At 42.3% G+C, this 19,709-nt stretch overlaps 2 protein-coding genes across 2 annotated transcripts in view; one reads left to right on the top strand and one right to left on the bottom strand.

Annotated features, from left to right (window-relative positions):
- The window catches only part of MED16 (mediator complex subunit 16), a 128,928-nt gene that overhangs the window by 44,121 nt on the left and 65,098 nt on the right, over positions 1–19,709 (top strand). The window lies entirely within an intron of this gene.
- CFD (complement factor D) lies at positions 13,487–18,277 on the bottom strand. Its single transcript, XM_074305312.1, has 5 exons — positions 18,120–18,277; positions 15,899–16,055; positions 15,338–15,485; positions 14,283–14,540; positions 13,487–13,913 (listed from the first exon to the last, which is right to left on the bottom strand). The coding sequence occupies exons 1-5, from the start codon at positions 18,175–18,177 to the stop codon at positions 13,758–13,760; spliced, it is 777 nt and encodes a 258-aa protein (XP_074161413.1). The 5' UTR covers positions 18,178–18,277; the 3' UTR covers positions 13,487–13,757.

Raw genomic sequence — 19,709 nt, forward strand, 5'->3', positions numbered from 1 at the left:
CAAATACTTTTTTCTTTCTTTTAAAAAAAAATAGCTTTTTTTCCTTTTCTGAATTTATATTCTTTATTATAGCTTTTTTCCTTTTTTTATAAAACTTTTTATTTTCAAATTATATGCAAAGATAATTTTCGACATTCACTCTTACAAAACCTTGCATTCCAAATTTTTTTCTCCCTCCCTTCCTCCATCCTCTCCCCTAGATGGCAAATAATCCAATATATGTTAAACATGAACAATTTTTCTATACATATTTCCATAATTATCACACTGCACTTAGCTTTTTATTTTCAAAACCTATCCAAAGATCATTTTCGACATTCACTTTTACAAACCTTGTGTTCCAAATTTTTCTCTCTCCCTTCCACCTCCCTCTCCTAAACAGCAAATAATCCAATATGGGTTATACATGAGTAGCAAATATTAATTCTGACACACATATGCTAGGTGACCGGGGAGAAACCACCTCTCTGAGACTCAAGTTTTCTCTTTTATTATGAGTGAGTGCCCTGCATAGGGCTCTGTAGGGGGGGCACTGCAGTATAACCACCCAGATCCACACTCATGCTGTGTTCCTTAAGCCTACAGTAAGGCAGCTTGTCACTCTATTAATTATCCAGTGAGGAAGGATAATATCAAAGCGGCAAATCTGGGGCCATCAGCCCAATAACAACCCCAGCTGGTTTTCTGACCTTCCTAAAGGCTACAATATTTGCTCTGATCACCAGAGGGCACTCAGCCCACAAACATTCAGACAGCTCTCCAGAGGCCATTTCAAACCCGTTAGACGGGCTCAGAGTTGTCTGGGAGATGAAAAGGAATAGAACTTGAAGTATCAAAAATATGGAATCTATAACTCTAAAACCCTCACCCGTATCTGCTTTTTTTACTTTTTGGTCATAACTTCCCCTGATATTTACAAGACTTAATACATGGGGCCAAACAATTACAGATATTGAGAAAATAAGAAAAAGAAGTTGACTATTTTATTTATATATATATATATATATATATATATATATATATATATATATATATATATATATATATATATATATATATATAAAAACTATATAAACATGGCCCCGCCTGTCTCTAGTCATCTCCTAACTTCCAATTGTCTTCCCTTCTCCTCATTGCTCTCCTGGTTCTTCAGGTGTGGCTGGGGGAATTCTCCAGCTCCACGTGCTTGCAGATAGTAGGAAAGGAATGGGGTGGAAAGTATAGATCTGTGTCTTAGAGCTCAGCCTTGAAATCACAGACCATCCCTGAGAAAATCAGGGCAGAAGCAGTGAGAAGCAGTTCTCCCCTCCAATTTACCAGTGGAACTACATTTTCAGGACATGGGCTCTGCCTCGGTCTGGGGCTTCCTGAGTCTCCTGCCGATGCAGCAATGAGTATGGCTGCCATGTCTCAAAAAGCTGGTCAATGGGTATCCTCAGGTAAGCCGCCATTGGGCTCCATGATGGTCAGCATGGTCAGCTCTAACAGCAGATGCAATAACAGATGTCAACTGCCCAAACACTCCACTTGACAACCAGAAGATTTGAAATGCAAGAACAATAGAACCGAAACAAAAGATATTTCACTTTGGAAACCAGTGTCCAAATCTGGTTTCCTCTATTCTTTCCCCTAATTTTAATCCCCAGAATAGCACAGTTTCTTTGTCTTGCCTAGTCTAGGTTCCTCTTGGGGAATCTCCATGACCCTTGGAAATTTCCTCTCAGGCATTAAACAATACTGCAAAGATACTTGTTATAAATAAGGTTACTAGCATCTCTGGGGCCTCCTGCCTTAAAGGGTCATTTCAAGATTCAAATGAGACATTAAATCCCTAAATAAATACCATTTTTGTGTTCGTTCAACTCAACAAACATTAAGTGCCTCCTGTGTGCACTAGGTGTTCAAGATACCAATGGAAAAATAAAATAGTCCCTGCCCCCAAAAGTCTTACTTTCTACTTTGTGGAAAACATGCATGCACAGATAAATACAAAATATACAAAATAAATGCACCATAATTGGAGTGGATACTAACAAATGGAGGCAGGAAAGTCCCTTGTAAAAGGTGGCCCTTGAGCTAAATCTTAAAGGATAGGAGCTAAGGATTCTAGGAGAAAGAGAAGAGGAGGGACAGTATGAAGGAACAGCCTAAGCAAAAGCAGGGAAATGGGAGATGAAATAGAGGGGGAAAAAAACCATACTGAAGTATTTTGAAGAGAGGAGTGATGTAATAAGAGCTGTGCTTGTCTCTAGTTCCCTCGCCAATCTGGTCAGTCTTTTCTAGACGCTCTCTGGCTTGTCAGTCTCCTTCCTAAACTCAAACTCAGAACTGAACACGATATTCTAGGTGAAGGCACACTATGGCAGAAGACAGACTGTTATCTCTCCTGGTCTCAGCCTGGGATTGGACAGTCTTCTGTGAAGATGAAGAGGACTCTCGGACTGTGTCTCAGTGAAGGAAGCGCTCGCACTGATTAAACCTGGCAGATCCACTTGGCCTTTTGAAAAGTCACAACTTGGGTGTGACTCTTTTCAACAATGAGATAACTGAGGACAGTTCCAATAGACTGGTGATGGAGAGAGCCCTCTGCAGTCCACATCTATGGAAACTGAAAGTAGATCACAACATAATATTTTCACCTTTTTTGCTTGTTTGATCACTTATTTTTTTCTTATTTTTTCTCCTTTTGAGCTGATTTTTTATTAAAGCTTTTTATTTTCAAAACGTGGATAATTTTTCAACATTGACCCTTGCAAAACCTTGTGTTCCAAATTTGCCCTCTCTTCTCCCTATGACAGCAAGTAATCCGATATATGTTAAATATGTGCAATTCTTTTATACGTATTTTGATCTGATTTTTCTTGTGCAGCATGATAAATGTGGAAATATATTTAGAATTTTAAAAAAAAGAAAGAAAGAAAACCTCACTTTTTGGCTTCAGGTTGGAGTTCCAGGTTAAAAAAACTAATGTCATTTGGAGAGGAGTAAGGTCTCCCCCTGGTGACCATTTGCTGTAGATACACAAACTCTTCTACGGAGAATTTAGACAATAAGTTGGTATTGGGTCATATTTGAATGGAAGCCTTTCGGTCACTGGCTCACCTCCAGAGGATGGGATAAAAAAGGAAGACCAGGAAGGGATCAGCCAGGCCTTGGGGAACCCAAGTTAGACCCCTTCACTCTTCTAGGCTCTAAATGGGTAAAGCTTCAGTCTTGGAGGGGAAGGGTTGGAATCCCTCCCCAGAAAGTTATTAGTTGTGTGACTCTGGGTATCTATCTGTAAATACAATATACATACAAGATATAAAGTATCTCCATACAATTTTTAACAATTTGCATACAAGTATCTATCCAAGTACAATATTCATATAAGATATAAAGTATCCCCATACAATCTCTGTGTTTCTTTTCCATTCTAAATCTATATCCCGCAACCTCTGACTTCAGTCCACGATTGTGCAAGCACAGCAAGGACTATTGCCCCTGCTCAGTCATGCTATGATGGCTTTGACACCCTTGTTGGGAAGGGCCTGACAAGCTCTGATTTTCTCTATTCTGAGTTCCATGCAGCTCCCATATTCTCTGTAGGCTCTCTCTCCTCTGACATCCTGTGTTCTTTTTTTAATAGTATTTTATTTTTCCAAATACATGGAAAGAGTTTTCAGCATTCATTTTTATAAGATTTTGTGTTTCATGGTTTTTTTCCTTTCCTCCCCTCCCTTCCCTCTGCCCAAGACAGTAAGCAATCTGAACATGTGCAATCCTTTTAAACATTTCCACATTTGTCATGTTGTGCAAGAAATCAGACCAAAAGGGGAAAAAACCACGAGAAATAAAAAGCAATCAAACAAAACAAACAGAAAAGGGTGAAAAAACTGTGCTTCCATCCACATTTAGTCTCTATAGTTCTCTCTCTGGTTGCTGATAGCGTTTTCCATCCCAAGTCTTTTGGAACTGACTAGGACCATCGCATTGCAGAGAAGAGCTAAGTCTGTCACAGCGAATCATCACACAGTGTTGCTGTTTTGGTTTGGCTCACTTCACTCAGCATCAGTTCACCATCCTGTGTTCTAAGGGCTCTCCCATCCCTGACATCTTGTGTTCTAAAAATACTCCCAAATCTGACATTCTGGGTTCTAAACACAGCCCTTACAACTTTCTGAGGATCCTCCCTTAGCTCACTCACTCTGATGATTCAGGTGTCCAAGGAGGGATACACTTCCTCCCTAGGATTTTTTGGAGAACCGCGAGTGGTAAGGGTAATTCCATCCCTAATTCTCTAATTCCATCAGTTTGGACTCACATTCGGTGTCTATTATTCTATGGTAAACACTAGTGATTATGTACTTAGCATGATTTTGCCAATTAACATAAATTAGTTTTTATACAATCCAAGTCATATTCCATATCCATATCCATATTCATAATCCATATGCATATCTAAGCACATACTATATTCCACTACCTATGCAAAGCTTAGAGATGCCAAGAAAAATATAGGGCAGTCCCTGACCTCAAGGAGATCCAACTTGATAAAATAAATAATAATGGAGGGGCAGGGGAGGTAATTGGTGGAGAGATTGCCTGGCTCCGAGGCATGGAGTCCTAAAGCTGGGAAGGAAAATGGCCTGGAGAAGACTTTCTTTTTTATTAAAGCTTTATGTTTTCAAAACATATGCATGGATAATTTTCAGCATTCACTCTTGCAAAACCTTGTGTTCCAAATTTTTCCCTTCCTTCCCCCACTCCCTTACTTATTGGCAAATAATCCAATATATGTTAAACATGTGCATTTCTTCTATACATATTTCCACAATTATCTTGCTGTACAAGAAAAATGAGATCAAAAAGAAAAAAAAAATGAGAAAGAAAACAAAATGCAAGAAAACAATGAAAAGAGTAAAAATACTATATACAGTTGAGATGTAAGACTTTCAGAGAAGATTTTGTTTGGCAGAATAATGAATTTCTGGAGATGATGAAATCCAAGAGAATAACCAGGTGGGAAATGAAAGAATGTTTACTAAGAGGATATATTGGATGAACATTCACCCTCCCAGTACCTGAAGGCATGTTCTCCCCTCTAGCATCTCATTCCATTGGGAGACTGAGTTGAAATTTAAAGCAATATATGCCTAAAATTCACATTACCAAGTTTACTTCAGATTCAGCATAGCTGACCAATGGTTTTCTTGTTTTCTTTTGGCATATAACCTGGATAAATGGATTGCTTGGTACTTTGTTCCTTTTCTCCTGGCTCAATTGTCAGCAAAATTTAACATATTTAGGCTCCTGGACATCTTGCGAAATTTACAAGATCATAACTTTTTCTTATACTGTCTCTGCCTCTCTATGTCTCTCTGTCTCTGTCTCTGTCTGTCTGTTTGTCTCTCTCCCCTCCTTCTCTGTCTTGGTCTTTCTCTCTGTCTCTGTCTCTCTGTCTCTCTCCTCCTTCTCTGTCTTTGTCTTTCTGTCTCAGTCTCTGTCTCTCATCATTATCATCCAGAAGCCAATAACATGTTTCTCTCATTCACACACAACCAAGCAGCTAAGATAACATGCCCTAGCTAATTAGTGTCCCCTTAAATGTATTCTTGGTTCTAAATCAGCAACCAATTTATTTTTTTTAATTTTGTTTATTTTTTTAGGTTACACATGTACATTTATTTCTTATATATTTTCATATGAATCATGTTGGGAGAGAAAAATCAGAAGAAAAGAGAAAAATCATCAGAAAGAAAACAAAACAAAAGGAAAAAAAAGGTGAAAACAGTATGTTTCAATCTGGATGTGGATTGCATTTTCCATCACAAGTCTATTGGAATTGCCTTGAAAACCTTATTGTTGAAAAGAGCCAAGTCCATCACAGTTAATCATCATATAATTTTGTTATTACTGTGTACAAAATTCTCTTGGTTCTGCTCTCCTCATTCAGCATCAGTTCATGTAAGTCTTTCTAAGCTTTTCTGAAATCAGCTCATCATTTCTTATAGAACAATAATATTTCATTATTTTCCTATATTACAACTTGTTCAGCCTTTCCCCAATTGTTGGGCATCCCCTCATTTTCCAGTTCTATGCTAGCACAAATAGATCTTCAGCAACCAATTTAAAAGGTTCTTCTTCAAAATGACTAACAGGATGATTTCAGAAAGGCCTGGAAAGACTTACATGAACTGATGTTAAGTGAAATGAGTAGGACCAGGAGATCATTGTATACTCCAACAACAATACTGTATGATGATCTGGTGGATGTGCCCATTTTCAACAATGATGAAACAAATCAGCTCCAATAGAGCAGTAATGAACTGAACCAGCTACACCCAGTGAAAGAACTCTGGGAGATGACTATGAACCACTACATAGAATTCCCAATCCCTCTAATTTTGTCCGTCTGCATTTTTTATTTCCTTCTCAGACTAATTGTACACTATTTCAAAGTCCAATTCTTTTTGTACCGCAAAACAACTGTTTGGACATGTATACATATATTGTATTTAATTTATACTTTAACATATTTAATATGTATTGGTCAATCTGCCATCTGGCGGGGGTAAAGAGGGGAAAAATTAGAACAAAAGGTTTGGAAATTGTCAATGATGTAAAATTACCATGCATATATCTGGTAAATAAAAACTATTAAAAAATTTTTAAAAGGATTCTTCTTCACATGCTAAGTGGACTGGAAACAGAATACTTACGCCCCTCATCTGAACCTCATAACAACCCCAGGTTGTAAGTTATTCTATCTCCATTTTACAGATGAGGAAGCTCAGGCTAAGAGAGACTAAGTGATTTACCAGGATTACACAATTAGTGTGGGTCTTCGGTAGAATTTGAACCCACCTTCTTTCTGAATCTAAGTTCCTCTACAATCCTTTGTCCATTGTCCCCATCTCCTAAAAGAATGAAGAAGCTAAATTAATATTTCTTTGGACCTAGTTACACCTGTCAGCAACAGTACCGGACAGCTTTTATGTTGTATTTTGGCTAGTGGGAGGAGCTCTGTCTCCCTATGAATAAAATATAGGCTCATTTGGGTGGCATTTAAAGCCCTTTGCAATCTGTTAAGGGTCTATAATAGCTGCTATTGCCATAGTGGTGATACATAGTGGCCATTAGCCAATGAGTTGTAGGAACTAATATTGCTGCCAATCGTTTTTGCAGAGATTTCTGGGTAAAAGATGCAGAAAAGAGGAAATTTAAGGAATCAGGTTCAAAGTTCATGTGGCATCCTGCAGCTGGACATCATGTGGGAGGTTCAGTGGCTGCAAGCCAGTTGCTGTCATTGTCCCTCTGAAGGGAAAAGAACCAGAGGGGGACAAAAGGCCTGGGTGCCCCGCCTCAGCCCACATGGCACCAAGTTGGGGTTTGTTACATGAACTACAATTGGCTTCCTTTCTTCTCCTCTTTCCAGCATTTTCTCCCAGAAATCTCTACTGCCCCAGTCACCAGCTGAGCTATAGTCCTTCACTGAGGGGCAGCTAAGGGGAGCAGTGGATAGGACTTTTGCCTTACAGTCAGGAAAACCCGAATTCAAATCTGGCTTCACAAGCCAAAAAGAAAATTTTAATGACCAATATGCTCATGTTAAGCACTCCCCAAATGGGCAGCGAATTCGCGCTGACATCAGGATTGATACTGTTCACTGTGCTTCTGAGCTGCCCTTAAAAACCATAGTATCATAGATTTTGAAGCAGCAGAGACTTCATTATTTATTTTTAACATTAAAAAAAATTCTTTCAAATTCTTTCCCCCACCTATGCAGAAGCTAAGCAATATGATATCAATTACACATATAAGTCTCTTGCAAAACCTTTCCATATTATTCATGTTGCAAAAATTAAAAAAAAAATTAGTCTTTAGTTTACACTGAACAGCAGTTCTCCTTCTTGAAATGGAGAGCACTTTTCATCATGAGTCCAAGTGAGGAAACTGAGGGCTTAGAGAACCAGGGATGGGGATTGTAGTTGCGGTTGCTGCTGCTGCTGTTGTTGGTTGCTGTTGCTACAGCTGTGGTCGTGGTGGTCCTTGTTATGGCTACTGTTGTTGCCATAGAGAAGAGCAAAAATGTCTAGAATGAGGAAGGGGAGTATTCATCGGTCCTTGGGCCCAGACACACCCAGCCGGGGCATTGTGTTCAGTTCTGGAAATCACATGTTAGGAAAGACATGGACAAAGTGAAGAATGTCCAGGGGAAAGAGCGAGCAGGATGATGAGAGTTGGCTGTAAGAAATGCAGACTGGATGGGAGGAAATGGGGGTGTTTTCCCTAGAGAAGAAAAAATTGGTTTGATGGGAGTTGGAGGAGAGAGAGCTGACTAGGAAATGAGGGGAACCAAGAGCTGATGGTGTTAGTTTGGAGGGGCTTTCCCAAGCTAGCCCAGCCCCCACCCAGGCCAGGCCCTCCCTGCCCCCGGGCCTCTGCCTCCCTTCTCATCCTTTCCCTCATTCCTTGCTTTCTATTTCTCCCTTAGAAAGCCCATGATTTGGCTTACCATCCCACTGACTCCTTAGCCTAGACCAAAACTCCCCTGGATACCACTTCCCTACATATGTTAGTTCCTCCATTAGAACAATAAATATAGCTTCATGTTTATATAGCATTGTAATGTTTGCATCCTGCTCATCTGGCAACTGAGGAAATGTTAAGTTGAGAGAGGCCGGGTGCTTAGTCTAGAGCATACACTAGTCCAAGTATCTCAGACAGGATTTGAATTCGGGTCTTCCTGCTTTCAAATACCTCACTCAAGCCACTGGGACAGGACACCTCGCTGCCTAATGTCACAATGTAAACTCCTTTGAATACAAGGCCTATTTTTTGTAGTCAGCACAGTGCATGGCACATGGGAATTGCTTATTAAATGCTTTATTCATTCATTCAGTTTTGGTTTGGAGGAGCTGGTCTCTGAGGCTCCTCCCAGCCCTGACAGCCTATACTTTGTACCCAGAGAAAGCCCAGAGAACATGAGCTTTGGCTCCAGAGGGCAAAGAAGCAAGTTCTGGCCTCTTGCTAAATAAAGGGCAAAGAGGCTTCTGGCTGGTCCCTCGGGCTCCGTGAAGGGAGGGGGGATGAGACTTGGCTCAGACCACTTTGGACTTGGGCCTCTCCTTTTAAGCTACGGAGAGGGTGGCTCTTCCCGACTTAGTCGCCAGCCCTCATTGGCACTGGGTCCCCAAAATCTCCTCCCCATGCTATCCTGCCCCCCACTCCCAAAGCAGGGATCAGGGGACCAAGCAAGAACCTCTGCATCCAAATGGCCTTTGCATTTTTTTGAATTGTTTTTTTTCAGTTAACAAACATTTAATCATCTTTCCCTCCCACTGCAACCTCACCCTGTCCCAAAACTGAAAAAAGGAAAATAGACTTTTTAAGTCTGCAGAGTCAGGAATAGATCCCTGTGTTGGTCAGATCCAGAAATGGGAGTCTCATTCTGCTGCCTGTCGAGGGCATCATATCCCAGCAGAAGCTGAGTCACCCAATTGTCCTGGGGTCTGTGGAACATAGTTGGGTATGATTAAGGTATTTGTCTTTACAGTGCTCTTGTTGCTGTCTGATTCTGCTCACTTCACTCTAACATATGTCCTATCGTCCCTATGGAACCAGCATGCTATGCTGCCATCTTCCCTCTATAAGAGTTCTAAGGAAGTAGAAAAAGAAAAGGAGTTCTTTCATTCTGGGTTCTAAGGGCCCTCCCAGCCCTGACATTCTGGGTTCTAAGGGCCCTCCCAGATCTGACATTCTGGGTTCTAAGGGCCCTTCCAGCTCTGACACTCAGTGTTCTAAGGATTTTCCCAGCTCTGACACTGGGTTCTATAAAGTCCCTTCCAGCCCTGACATTCTGGGTTCTAAGATCTCTCCCAGGTTTGTGTCCAGGATTTGGCCCCAGAAGCTATGAATTTAGATAGAACTGGCATCTGAGCTCTGCTTTGTCCCTAACTTGGCTCTGTGCCATAGAAAAGCTCCTGGGGGAGATTTCTCAAGGCTACAGGAGAACCATGTCCAGATGGAGAAGCGCCAGACCTTTGAGACAGGAAACTCCGCCCATCCTCTGAGTCCCTGGAGGTCTTGGCTGCGAGATTGGAGAGGAATAACCCTGAGTTCATCCAAGGGTGACGATGGCCTGACATATCTCCCAGGGGACAATCCCTAGGAGGGAGGAGACGTTGATAATGGATGGGGGCCAAGGAGAAAAAGGACAGGTGGGATAGAACACAGGGAAAGGGGTGAAAAGGTCCCTTCCTGGACTACAGCCTTCCTGGCCACATCCACTGGTCAGCTCCTTCTCAGGGCTGGTCCAGAGGACATTTGTCCTCCATCTATGAAAGACCTTCAGACCTGTTCATAGCTCAGCCACAGATGGCCTAGCTTGCTGACCTCCTGCCCTCCCACTCCACCCCCACTTCTTCCAGGCAGATCATCCTCATGGATGCACCTGACATTTCCTTGATTCAGTCACCATATAACAGCTCTCTCATGCTGACTGAGGAAGGTTAAATTCTTCTGCCTTGCATTGAAGGCCCTTCACAGTCGGATCATCTCTAGCCACTCTGCTCTCTCCAAGTTGATCTCATCTTCCTACCATCCATTTTTTTTTTTTTTTCTGAAGCAATTGGGGTTAAGTGATGGCCCAGGGTCACACAGCCAGGAAGTGTTAAGTGTCTAAGGTCATATTTGAACTCAGGTTCTCCTGACTTCGGGGTTGTTCTACTTAATTTCTTATGCCAGTCCTTGATATATGGAAACAACATCAGGGAAAGTCACAATGTAGAAGAAGTAACTGAATGTGTGTGTGTGTGTGTGTGTGTGTGTGTATACATATATATGTGCACACACATGTTGATACCTTGTGTATCTTTTTAGGTTTATATACACACACACACTGAGAACTTGTGTGTGTATTTTTTAAAAAGTTTCCTGGATCTTGGTTGGCCTATAATGCCATAATCCAGCAGCCCAATCCTAGGAATAAAAATAACATATACTCTCATACATTCCTGAACACTTTCCTTTTTACCTGCCCTAATTTTGAATTAGTCACCCTGGGTACTCTGGCTTAAATTTATTGGTACATTCTATAAACCCAAGCACACAATCAATCAAAAAGCCTTCTTGACTAGAAAAGCCAGTGTAGGGCTTCATCTATATTCTTTTTTTCTTTTATCTTTCTTACTTTAAGACTTAAATACAAAATAGGAAAAGAAAAAAAGTTGCCACATACACAGCAGAATACAAGGCAGAATTTAAAATACAAAGCAATACTTTTTCATTTCAAAAAAGTTTATTTAATAAATACTATACATTATGTTCAGAACAATTCATCTTTTCTTTGTTTCTTTGCAAATTTTCTGCATCATTCTTTTTTTCTCCTTTCTTTCCTTCCCTCCTCAAGAAAGTTACAATTAAGTGCATATATATACCTACATACATATATTTATATACATAGATACATATAAATATCTATTACCATGCCTTTTTACATTCATATGCATCTATGTAAGACTTTATTCTGTCATCTTTTTCTGAAGGTGAAAAACATCTTTCTTAGGTCTAAGTCCTTTCCATATTTTCCTAAATCCAACTCACCATTTCCTAAATATACCACAGCAATATTCTAATCTTAGTTATTTTAAATAGTCTAAAACAATTTTAATTAACATTCCTCACAAATGGTGTAGTTTCCCTATTTTTCTCTTTTAGCTTTAATTTTGTCAGAGATCGTGATTACTACCTGTTAACATTACGACTATCCGCTTTTTTTAATCTAATAAATTCTATTCCTGACTTCTATCTTATGTTTGTGTATATCTCTTATTTTCTGACTTGTTGGTTTTATTTCTCCCAGCTACCTTGCTCTTCAGGTACTCCCTTCACTCTGCTTCTGAGAACTTTGCCCTTTTGCTCTCTTCTCCAAACTTTTCCTCTTGTTCTCTTGTTTCTATCTGAATTTAGAAGACTTTCATAGTCTTCCAAATATATATGTTGTTCTCTCTTTATTCCATTTTCATTAATCATACTCCCTTCTATTATCCCCTAATCCCATTCTTTCACTCTCTTATTTCTTTATAAATTTAGAAGACTTTTAGTGTTTTCCAACTGTATGTGTTCTCTAATTTAGCCCAGATTTGAGTGAGTAGGATTCTCTCTAAAATTTTCTCCTTTATCATCTCCCCTTTCCCTACCCTCTTATTTCTTTCTGAATTTAAAAAGTTTTTATACCCTTCTAAATATATATGTATTGTTTTCTCTTTAACCCATTTCCAATGAGAGTAGGATTCTGGAACTACCAGCTCTCTTCCCCCATCTGATTCCTCTGTGTCACTTTTCCTTTCACACATCATTTGCATAACCTAATTATTCTTTTTACCTTTTCCTACATGGTTTTGCTTTTTAGGATCACATCATACTCAGCTCTACCCTAATCTTTCCCTAAAACTACTGAATTACTTATGACATATTATATATGCAAAGAATTTGTTTTTATTGAGTCCTTTATAATTAGTCTTTATGTTTCCTCTTGCATCCTATGTTAAATTTTCTATTAAGTTCATGTCTTTTTGCAACAAAATCCTGAAAAACTGACAATTCATTGAATGTCCATTGCTTTTTCATTTAGGATTATGCTTAAACTTTGTGGGCATGATATTTTTGGCAATAACCTCAGTGCTTTTGTTGTTCCATATATAATGCTCCAAGACCTGTGATCTTTTAGTGTAGTCACTGTTAGATCTTGTATGATTCTAATTGTATTTGGATTATTTTTTTTCTTCTTGTTGCTTGTAATATTTTCTCCTTGACTTCAGGGGTTTCAAATCTGACTATAATATCCCTGAAGATCTTTCTCTTAGGATCCCTTTTGGATGGTGATCATTGGATTTTTTTTTTCTGTTTCTACTTTCCCCTCTCCTTCTAATTCTTCAGGACAATTTTCTGTAATTATTTCTTGTCTTATTATATCAAAATTCTTTTTTAATCATAACTTTCAGGCAATTTGATTACACTTATCTTTTCTTGTTCTCTAGAGTCCACACTGAGAGGTGAAAGTTCCTGTGGCTGGAACAATCTTTGTCCTGGGAGCTTTCCACTGTCCTGCCGCAGCTTTTGTTTATTTTTACCACTCTGCACTCTCCCTGAGAAAATATTTTGTCTTGTTTGTGAAGATCTGAAGAGCTTGGAATTTTCTGAACATCTTGGTGATAAATTTCCCACTATCTTCCCTTCATCTATATTCTTAAGTCATCATTTGTCTCACTAGATACCTTCTCTTTCTCTGCTCAAAGTGAGAGAGCTCTGACATTTCCTATTGCAACATCCTTCCCAGCTCTAATGATGTTCTATGAAGAAAAGTTTTAGTCGTTTTCAGTTCTAATGCTCTCCAGCTGTTCTCAGAGGCAGCACATCTGTCCACTCCCTTCTCTCCATTTAATCCCCTTCATCTCCTCTCTGCCCCTTAACTCTCTCCCCCCAAAAGAGGAGGCTGAAGTGATGCTTTTGTGGTGAACACTTTATTTGCTTCATTAATAATTCCTCCTTCTCCCACCCTATCCCATAACTGGGGATCCCCGCAGGGGAATCAATCCCACCTCCTTTCCCAGCTCCCTTGGATCCCCTACAGAAGAGGATTACGCAGAGGGGCTCCGAAGCCAACCGGGTTTATCAAGGCAATCAGTGTATATTAGGTGCTTTGAGATCCTCTGACAGCCGGAGGTCCCTTGGATCCGTTAGGTCCCCTTCCGGCCTGGGAGTCCCAGGGCCTCTCAGCACGCAGAGGCAAGGACGCTGTCGATCCAGTCCACGTAGCTGGCGATCTTAGTGTATATCCCCGGCTTCTTCCAGTTTCCGCACACTCGGGTGCCCGATGTCACGATGCCTTGAGCTACCCCGTTGCAGACGAGGGGGCCCCCAGAGTCACCCTAGGGGGTTACATGAGAAAGTCTTTCAGGGAAGGTGATCCAGGCTCCCTCCTCAAAGACTCCACCCCAAATCGAGTCCCTCGTTTTCCCCTTTGCTGAAAGCTCCCCCCTCCCCTCAGTTATGGTGGAGTTCGGAGATCCAGACCCCGGGTTCTGCTTCTGCCTGCTGGGCCACGCCCCCGTGTTCCAGGACAGTTCTCGCCAGTCAAGATTCCTGCTTCTACCATCAAAATCGGCCTATAGGAAGTTCTCAGGCCTCCCCCAGCCCCTCCGAGGGCCCACTCTTTTAACCCTACCCCACCCCACGTCAAGATGTCATCCCCCACCTCCCAGCCAGACGCCCCCTCTCCCCCCAGGCCAGCCCCTTACCCTACAAGCATCCTTCTTGCGGCTTTCAGCGCAGATCATCTTGTCGGTGATGAGGTTGTCATGGTAGATACGCTGATTGCAGACCGCTCGGTCCATGATGGGCAAGTCGACCTGCTGCAGGCGGTCCGGTTTCCGACCCGCGTGCGTGGTGATCCCCCAGCCGGCTACCGAGCAGAACGTGCCTCCAGCTATATCCCCGGCCTCCCTCTGGTACGGGAGGGGCTGCACGGCCGGGCCCAGGGTCGCCTTCTCAGAGAGCTGGGGGTGTGGGGGAGCAAGGGAGTCTTGGCAACCCATCCTCCAGGTCCTGTCCCTGAGCCCATTCCCTTCACCCTATCCCAGGAACAGGGGGGCTACAGCGAGGAACCCCACCTTGTTTTGTTGCAGAAAGGAAAGAACTTAGGCTAAAGAGCTCAAAGCACCATCTGTTCTTTTTCTTTTTTTGGCTGAGGCAACTGGGGTTAAGTGACTTGACCAGGGTCACACAGCTAGGAAGTGTTAAGTGTCTAAAGTCAGATTTGAACTCAGCTCCTCCTGACGTCAGGACTGGTGCTCTATCCACTGTACCACCTAACTGCCCCACCATCTGTTCTTCTAGGCCATCAAAAGCTTAAGCGCTTGGACTGAGGTACCTCTATCTCATGTTTTAAGCAAACAAACCTTTATTAAGGGCAGACTATGGGCCAAGTTGCACTGGAAGGTTTGTATTGTATCCAAAGAGACAACATGTAGCAATACCAATCTGTACAAAGTCCATACAAAGCAGTTTGGGGGTGAGGTTCTGGAAGCTGGGGGTGGGGAGGAATCAGGGAAAGGAGATAGGAGGTGACTTTTAAGTTGATCTTGAGGGAGGGGAACCCTAGGGATGTTAAGAGGGAAAGTTCAGAACTTTGAAATCTCTTAAAAACTTAGGTGGATTGATTCCTGAAGCAGCAGCCATACCCACTCTCCAGGGGAAGGGAAGGAGAAGGACTTTGAGATCCTCCCAAAACAGAAAACAAATCCCTTGGCTTTTCTAGTAGGGTTACTAGTAGGGGAGAAGGGATCCTACTGACCTTGATGAGAAGAATGTCATGGTGGATGGTGTCAGGGTGACTGTCAGGGTGTGGAAAGAGGCTTTGGACCTCATAGAGATGCTTGGAAGGTTCTGGCTGGGACAAGGAATGGGCTCCCAGAAGCACCTGGACAGTGGATCCTGGTGATCTAAGGAAGGGTTTGCAAGTAAGTCATCTCGTCCTTGTTTCCATTCCTTCCTTGCCCACTCACTGCTTGTCTATGCCCAAACTGGCCCTGATCAGCTTCCCAAGAGGATGAGGTGGGGAGGATAAGGAAAGGATAAGGGGAGGAGACAGTGACCAGAAGTCTGCGCTTTTCCTGGAGTCCTATTTCACCCCAGCATCCTGATGCTCGTTCCTCACCATCTCCATTCTCCTTCCATCTCAGCCTTCCCAACACTACTTCCTCTCCATGCTTTCCATGTCCTGTCTTCCATCTCTTTCTCTCTCTCTCTCTCTCTCTCTCTCTCTCTCTCTCTCTCTCTCTCTCTCTCTCTCTCTCTCTCTCCCTTTCCCATTTCCACTCCCACAGAGCCCCCCACCTCTGCACCCCAAACTCACATATCCTCCACACAGTGGGCTGCACTCAGTACCCACCACTCGTTCAGGAGGAAGCCCCCACACAGGTGCTTTCCATCTATCTGAATGGATGCCATGTATGGTCGGAGGTGGGGTACAGCTTCCCTGCCCCCTAAAATCCTTCCTCGTGGCCGGGCAGCTGGGGAGACAAGAAGTCTGTGAGAGGGAAGCAGCTGGATTGAGGCTTACTGCTTGCTGCTTCCATTGGCTAATCAGTCAACCAGAAAGCATTTATTAAGCCCCTATTGTGTGCCAAGCACAGTGCTATTCGCCAGGGATAAATAAAAAATGTATTTATCCCTAATATTAAGGAGTTTATATTCGGTTGAGAGAAATGACACATATATGCAGAAATGTATATGGAATGAGTACAAAATAAAATTAGGGTAGTTGAATCCAAGAAAGGGAAAACTCTGGACTGCTTGGAGGAATAAAGAAAGGCTTAACTGAGAAGATGAGGTTTAAACTGAGGGAAGGAGCCTGGGGACAACCAGGGCCAGGTAGGACGTGCTTCTGGACATCCTCTCCTCCATATCTGGCCCTGACTTTCAGAGAACCTTTCCCTATCTGCAGCCTGACTCTCCTTACAGCTGCACTTTTGGGCAACATTAGGAAAAAATTGGGGGTCACAGAGGACCATGGGCTCTAAAGGGAACTTAGTGGTTGTCTAGACCTTCCCCTTATTGTACAAGTGAGGAAACTGAGTCACATGTGAGCTCAGTAACCTGCCCTTAGTCTCAGAGCAGGGTAAGTAGCAGAGCAGAGACCAAATTCAGAGCTCTTTTCCACATGTAAAATGAGGAGGGTGGACCCCAAAACCCCCAACATCCCATCCCCAGCTAGCTCTATTCCCCATGGTTCACTTTGTGCCTCGGTTTCCTCATGTGTACAATAATGGGCAGGGATTACATAAACTCTGATTGCCAGTCTTGGAGCACACCATGCTACAACCAGACACGGTGCACTCTGTTATTCAATCCCTCCTCCCACATTCCTCCTCTGCACAGATAACCTTCTGTACTTGGCAGGTACTCCTTCCCAACTCTCCCTTTCAGAAGTCTTTGTCTTCCTTCCTGGTCCTGCTCAGCCATTGCTCTCCCCTGCCTCCCCTGCCTTGGACAAGTGAAAGGAGTCTCTCCCTCCCTCTAGGTTCTTTTATTTGGAACTTTTCTTTGCATTGGTTTCAAGCTCCCATGTATTAAAGTTATTTGCATCCATAACAGTAATAATAGCTACTTCTGTAGTGTTTAGGGTTTGCAAAGAACTTTCAAAGATATCATCATACCTGATCTTCACAACAGGATAGGAAGGTCCTATTGCTATGGCTATTTTATATCTGATTTTTGCCTAATTTTCTTTAAAAATCAGGCCTGATTAAATGACTTGCCTAGGGTCACACAGCTAGCAAATGTTACAGAGTCTGAGGTTGGATTTGAACTCAGGTTCTCCTGACTTCTGTCCACTGTGCCCTCTAGCTGCTCCTCTGCCCATTTTAGAGATGAAGAAATGGAGTTAGAAAACAGTTACATGACTTGCCATGACTTTTTACATAGCTGGTAAATATCTGAGAACAGATTTGAATTCAGGTCTAGTGCTCTATCCACTGTATTACCTCACTGTCCACAGAAGACAGTACGTCCCTCTATGCTTCTGGGGGAATAAAGCATGTTCTTTTTCAGTTTCCTATCCATAGCACATGGCCAACTCACATAATGTAAAATCAAAGAGAATTAAATACCCCATCCTGCCTAAGGCCCAGAGTTTGGGGGCTTTTTAAAGTTTTACTTTCCTGATCATAGCCCTGAGAATTAGCTTAATCTTACAGGTGAGGAAACTGAGGGTAAGTGACTATCAGTGTGACTTGACAGAATCAGTTCCCCAGGTTGTAACTCTTGAGTTCAGGTGGTTTCCCACTCCATCAATGGGGACTCAGTTTAGAGAGTCACAGAACTCTACAGTTCCAGACCAGATTCTAGGCCAGACCCTATGATCTGCCTTTCGTCCTCTATAGACCAGCGAATAAGTCCCAGAAGGAGTATGCTGCTTACTCAGGGTCACACAGCAATTTAATGATAGAGCTGAGAGTAGAATCTGGGTCTCCTAATTAACCTAAGGCTCTTTTTTTGTAAAATCTAGTTGCTTTTGATGTGGGAGTGGTAAGGGAGCCCACCCCCCCATCCTCCCCTCCTTCTACCTTACTCACCACAGGCTGCCACCCCCAGAAGGAGCAGAGCTGCCAGCCGTGTCCAGGTAATCCTCATTGTGCCTCTCCTGCCCCCCAAGCTCTATCAGAGAGTAGGAACAGGGGCAGGGGCCTTTATGAGAAGTTATGCTGGACTGGGGCGGGTCCTGGGGATCTAGCACGCTTAGACCTGGAACAGGGCCCAGGATTGTAGAAAAGTCCATGATTTCCCAAGAAGAAGGACTTGGCAAAAATATGTGAGAGTGGGGAGTGGGGGAGGTACTCATCTGGAGCCTCAGTCATTGAAGGGCTGGAGGAAAACACGGCAGAACCTGGGATGACCTGAGCAGGGAGTGGATGCCAGGGCCTGGGATCTACTGCCAGTACATAGAGACTCACCTTTTTCCTTCCTCTCCTCCCCCTCTCCCTTCCTCTATAGCTCTTCCATTGCTTTCTCCCTCTCTTCTCTCCTCTCCTTTTTTTTTTTATTCTTCCCCTCCCTTCTCCTTATTTCCCCATTCTTTCCCCATTCCTTGTCTTTTCCCCCCTCTGTTTTCACTCTTCCCCACCCCTCTTCCCACTCCCCTGTCTTTTCCCCTTCCCTTCCTCCCCCAAATCAGGGTTTAGACTTAGCTTTTGCCATCTCCCCCAGACCTATAGAAGCTAAATGGCTCAGGGCAGCTGCGTGACACAGTGAGTGCCCAGCCTGGAATCAGCAAGACTCCTCTTACTGGCTTCAGATACTTACCTTACTGACTAGCAAGTCACTTCACCCTGGGTACCTCAGTTTCCTCATCTGTCAAGTTAGTTGGAGAAGGAAATGGCAAACCACTCCAGTATCTCTGCCAAGAAAATTCCAAATGGGGTCACGGAGAGTCAAACATGATTGAATAACAAAGATGAAATCCAAATCTTTAGTTAATAATACTCTTGTCCTACTCCCTCTGCTTTCCCATCATTCCCTTCCCTCATAGTCACAAAATCTAGAACTGGAAGCAGTGGATTGCTGGAGTTAGCTCACAAAGGTGAGAGCTAATTGTTAAATTTTCAATGTAAACACTTATATCAATGAAATTGGTAAATGCTACAAATGTGGTTTATTGCTTTGTTGGTTGTCTAGATAAGAAAGTGAAGGAGAAAATGTAAATAATGTAGTTAAACTTAAAAGGAAGTCCTGTTTCCTTTTTTAAAAATGTCTTGGAGAGCGATTTGTTAAACTTTTGCCAATATACTCTTTTTTATTTTTCAAATACATGCAAAGATAGTTTCCAGCATTCAACCCTGAAAAACCTTGTGTTCTAAATTTTCTCCCTCCTTTCTCACATTTCTCCTCCTCTAGACAGCATGTAATCCAATATAGATTAAAAATGTGCAATTCTTCTAAACATTTCCACATCTGCCAAGCTGCACAAGAAAAATCAGCTCAAAGGGGCGGGGAATGAGGAAGAAAAAAAAAAAAACAAGCAAGCAAAAAACAACAAAAAATGTGAAAATGCTATGTTGTGATTCACATTCAGTCCTCTTTCTGTGTGCAGTTGGCTCTCTCCATCACAAGGAACTGGTTTGAATCACTTCATTGTTGAAAAGAGTCAAGTCACATAATCTTGTTGT

Source organism: Sminthopsis crassicaudata, chromosome 1, assembly GCF_048593235.1.
Source record: "Sminthopsis crassicaudata isolate SCR6 chromosome 1, ASM4859323v1, whole genome shotgun sequence".
Classification (NCBI taxonomy): Eukaryota; Metazoa; Chordata; class Mammalia; order Dasyuromorphia; family Dasyuridae; genus Sminthopsis; species Sminthopsis crassicaudata.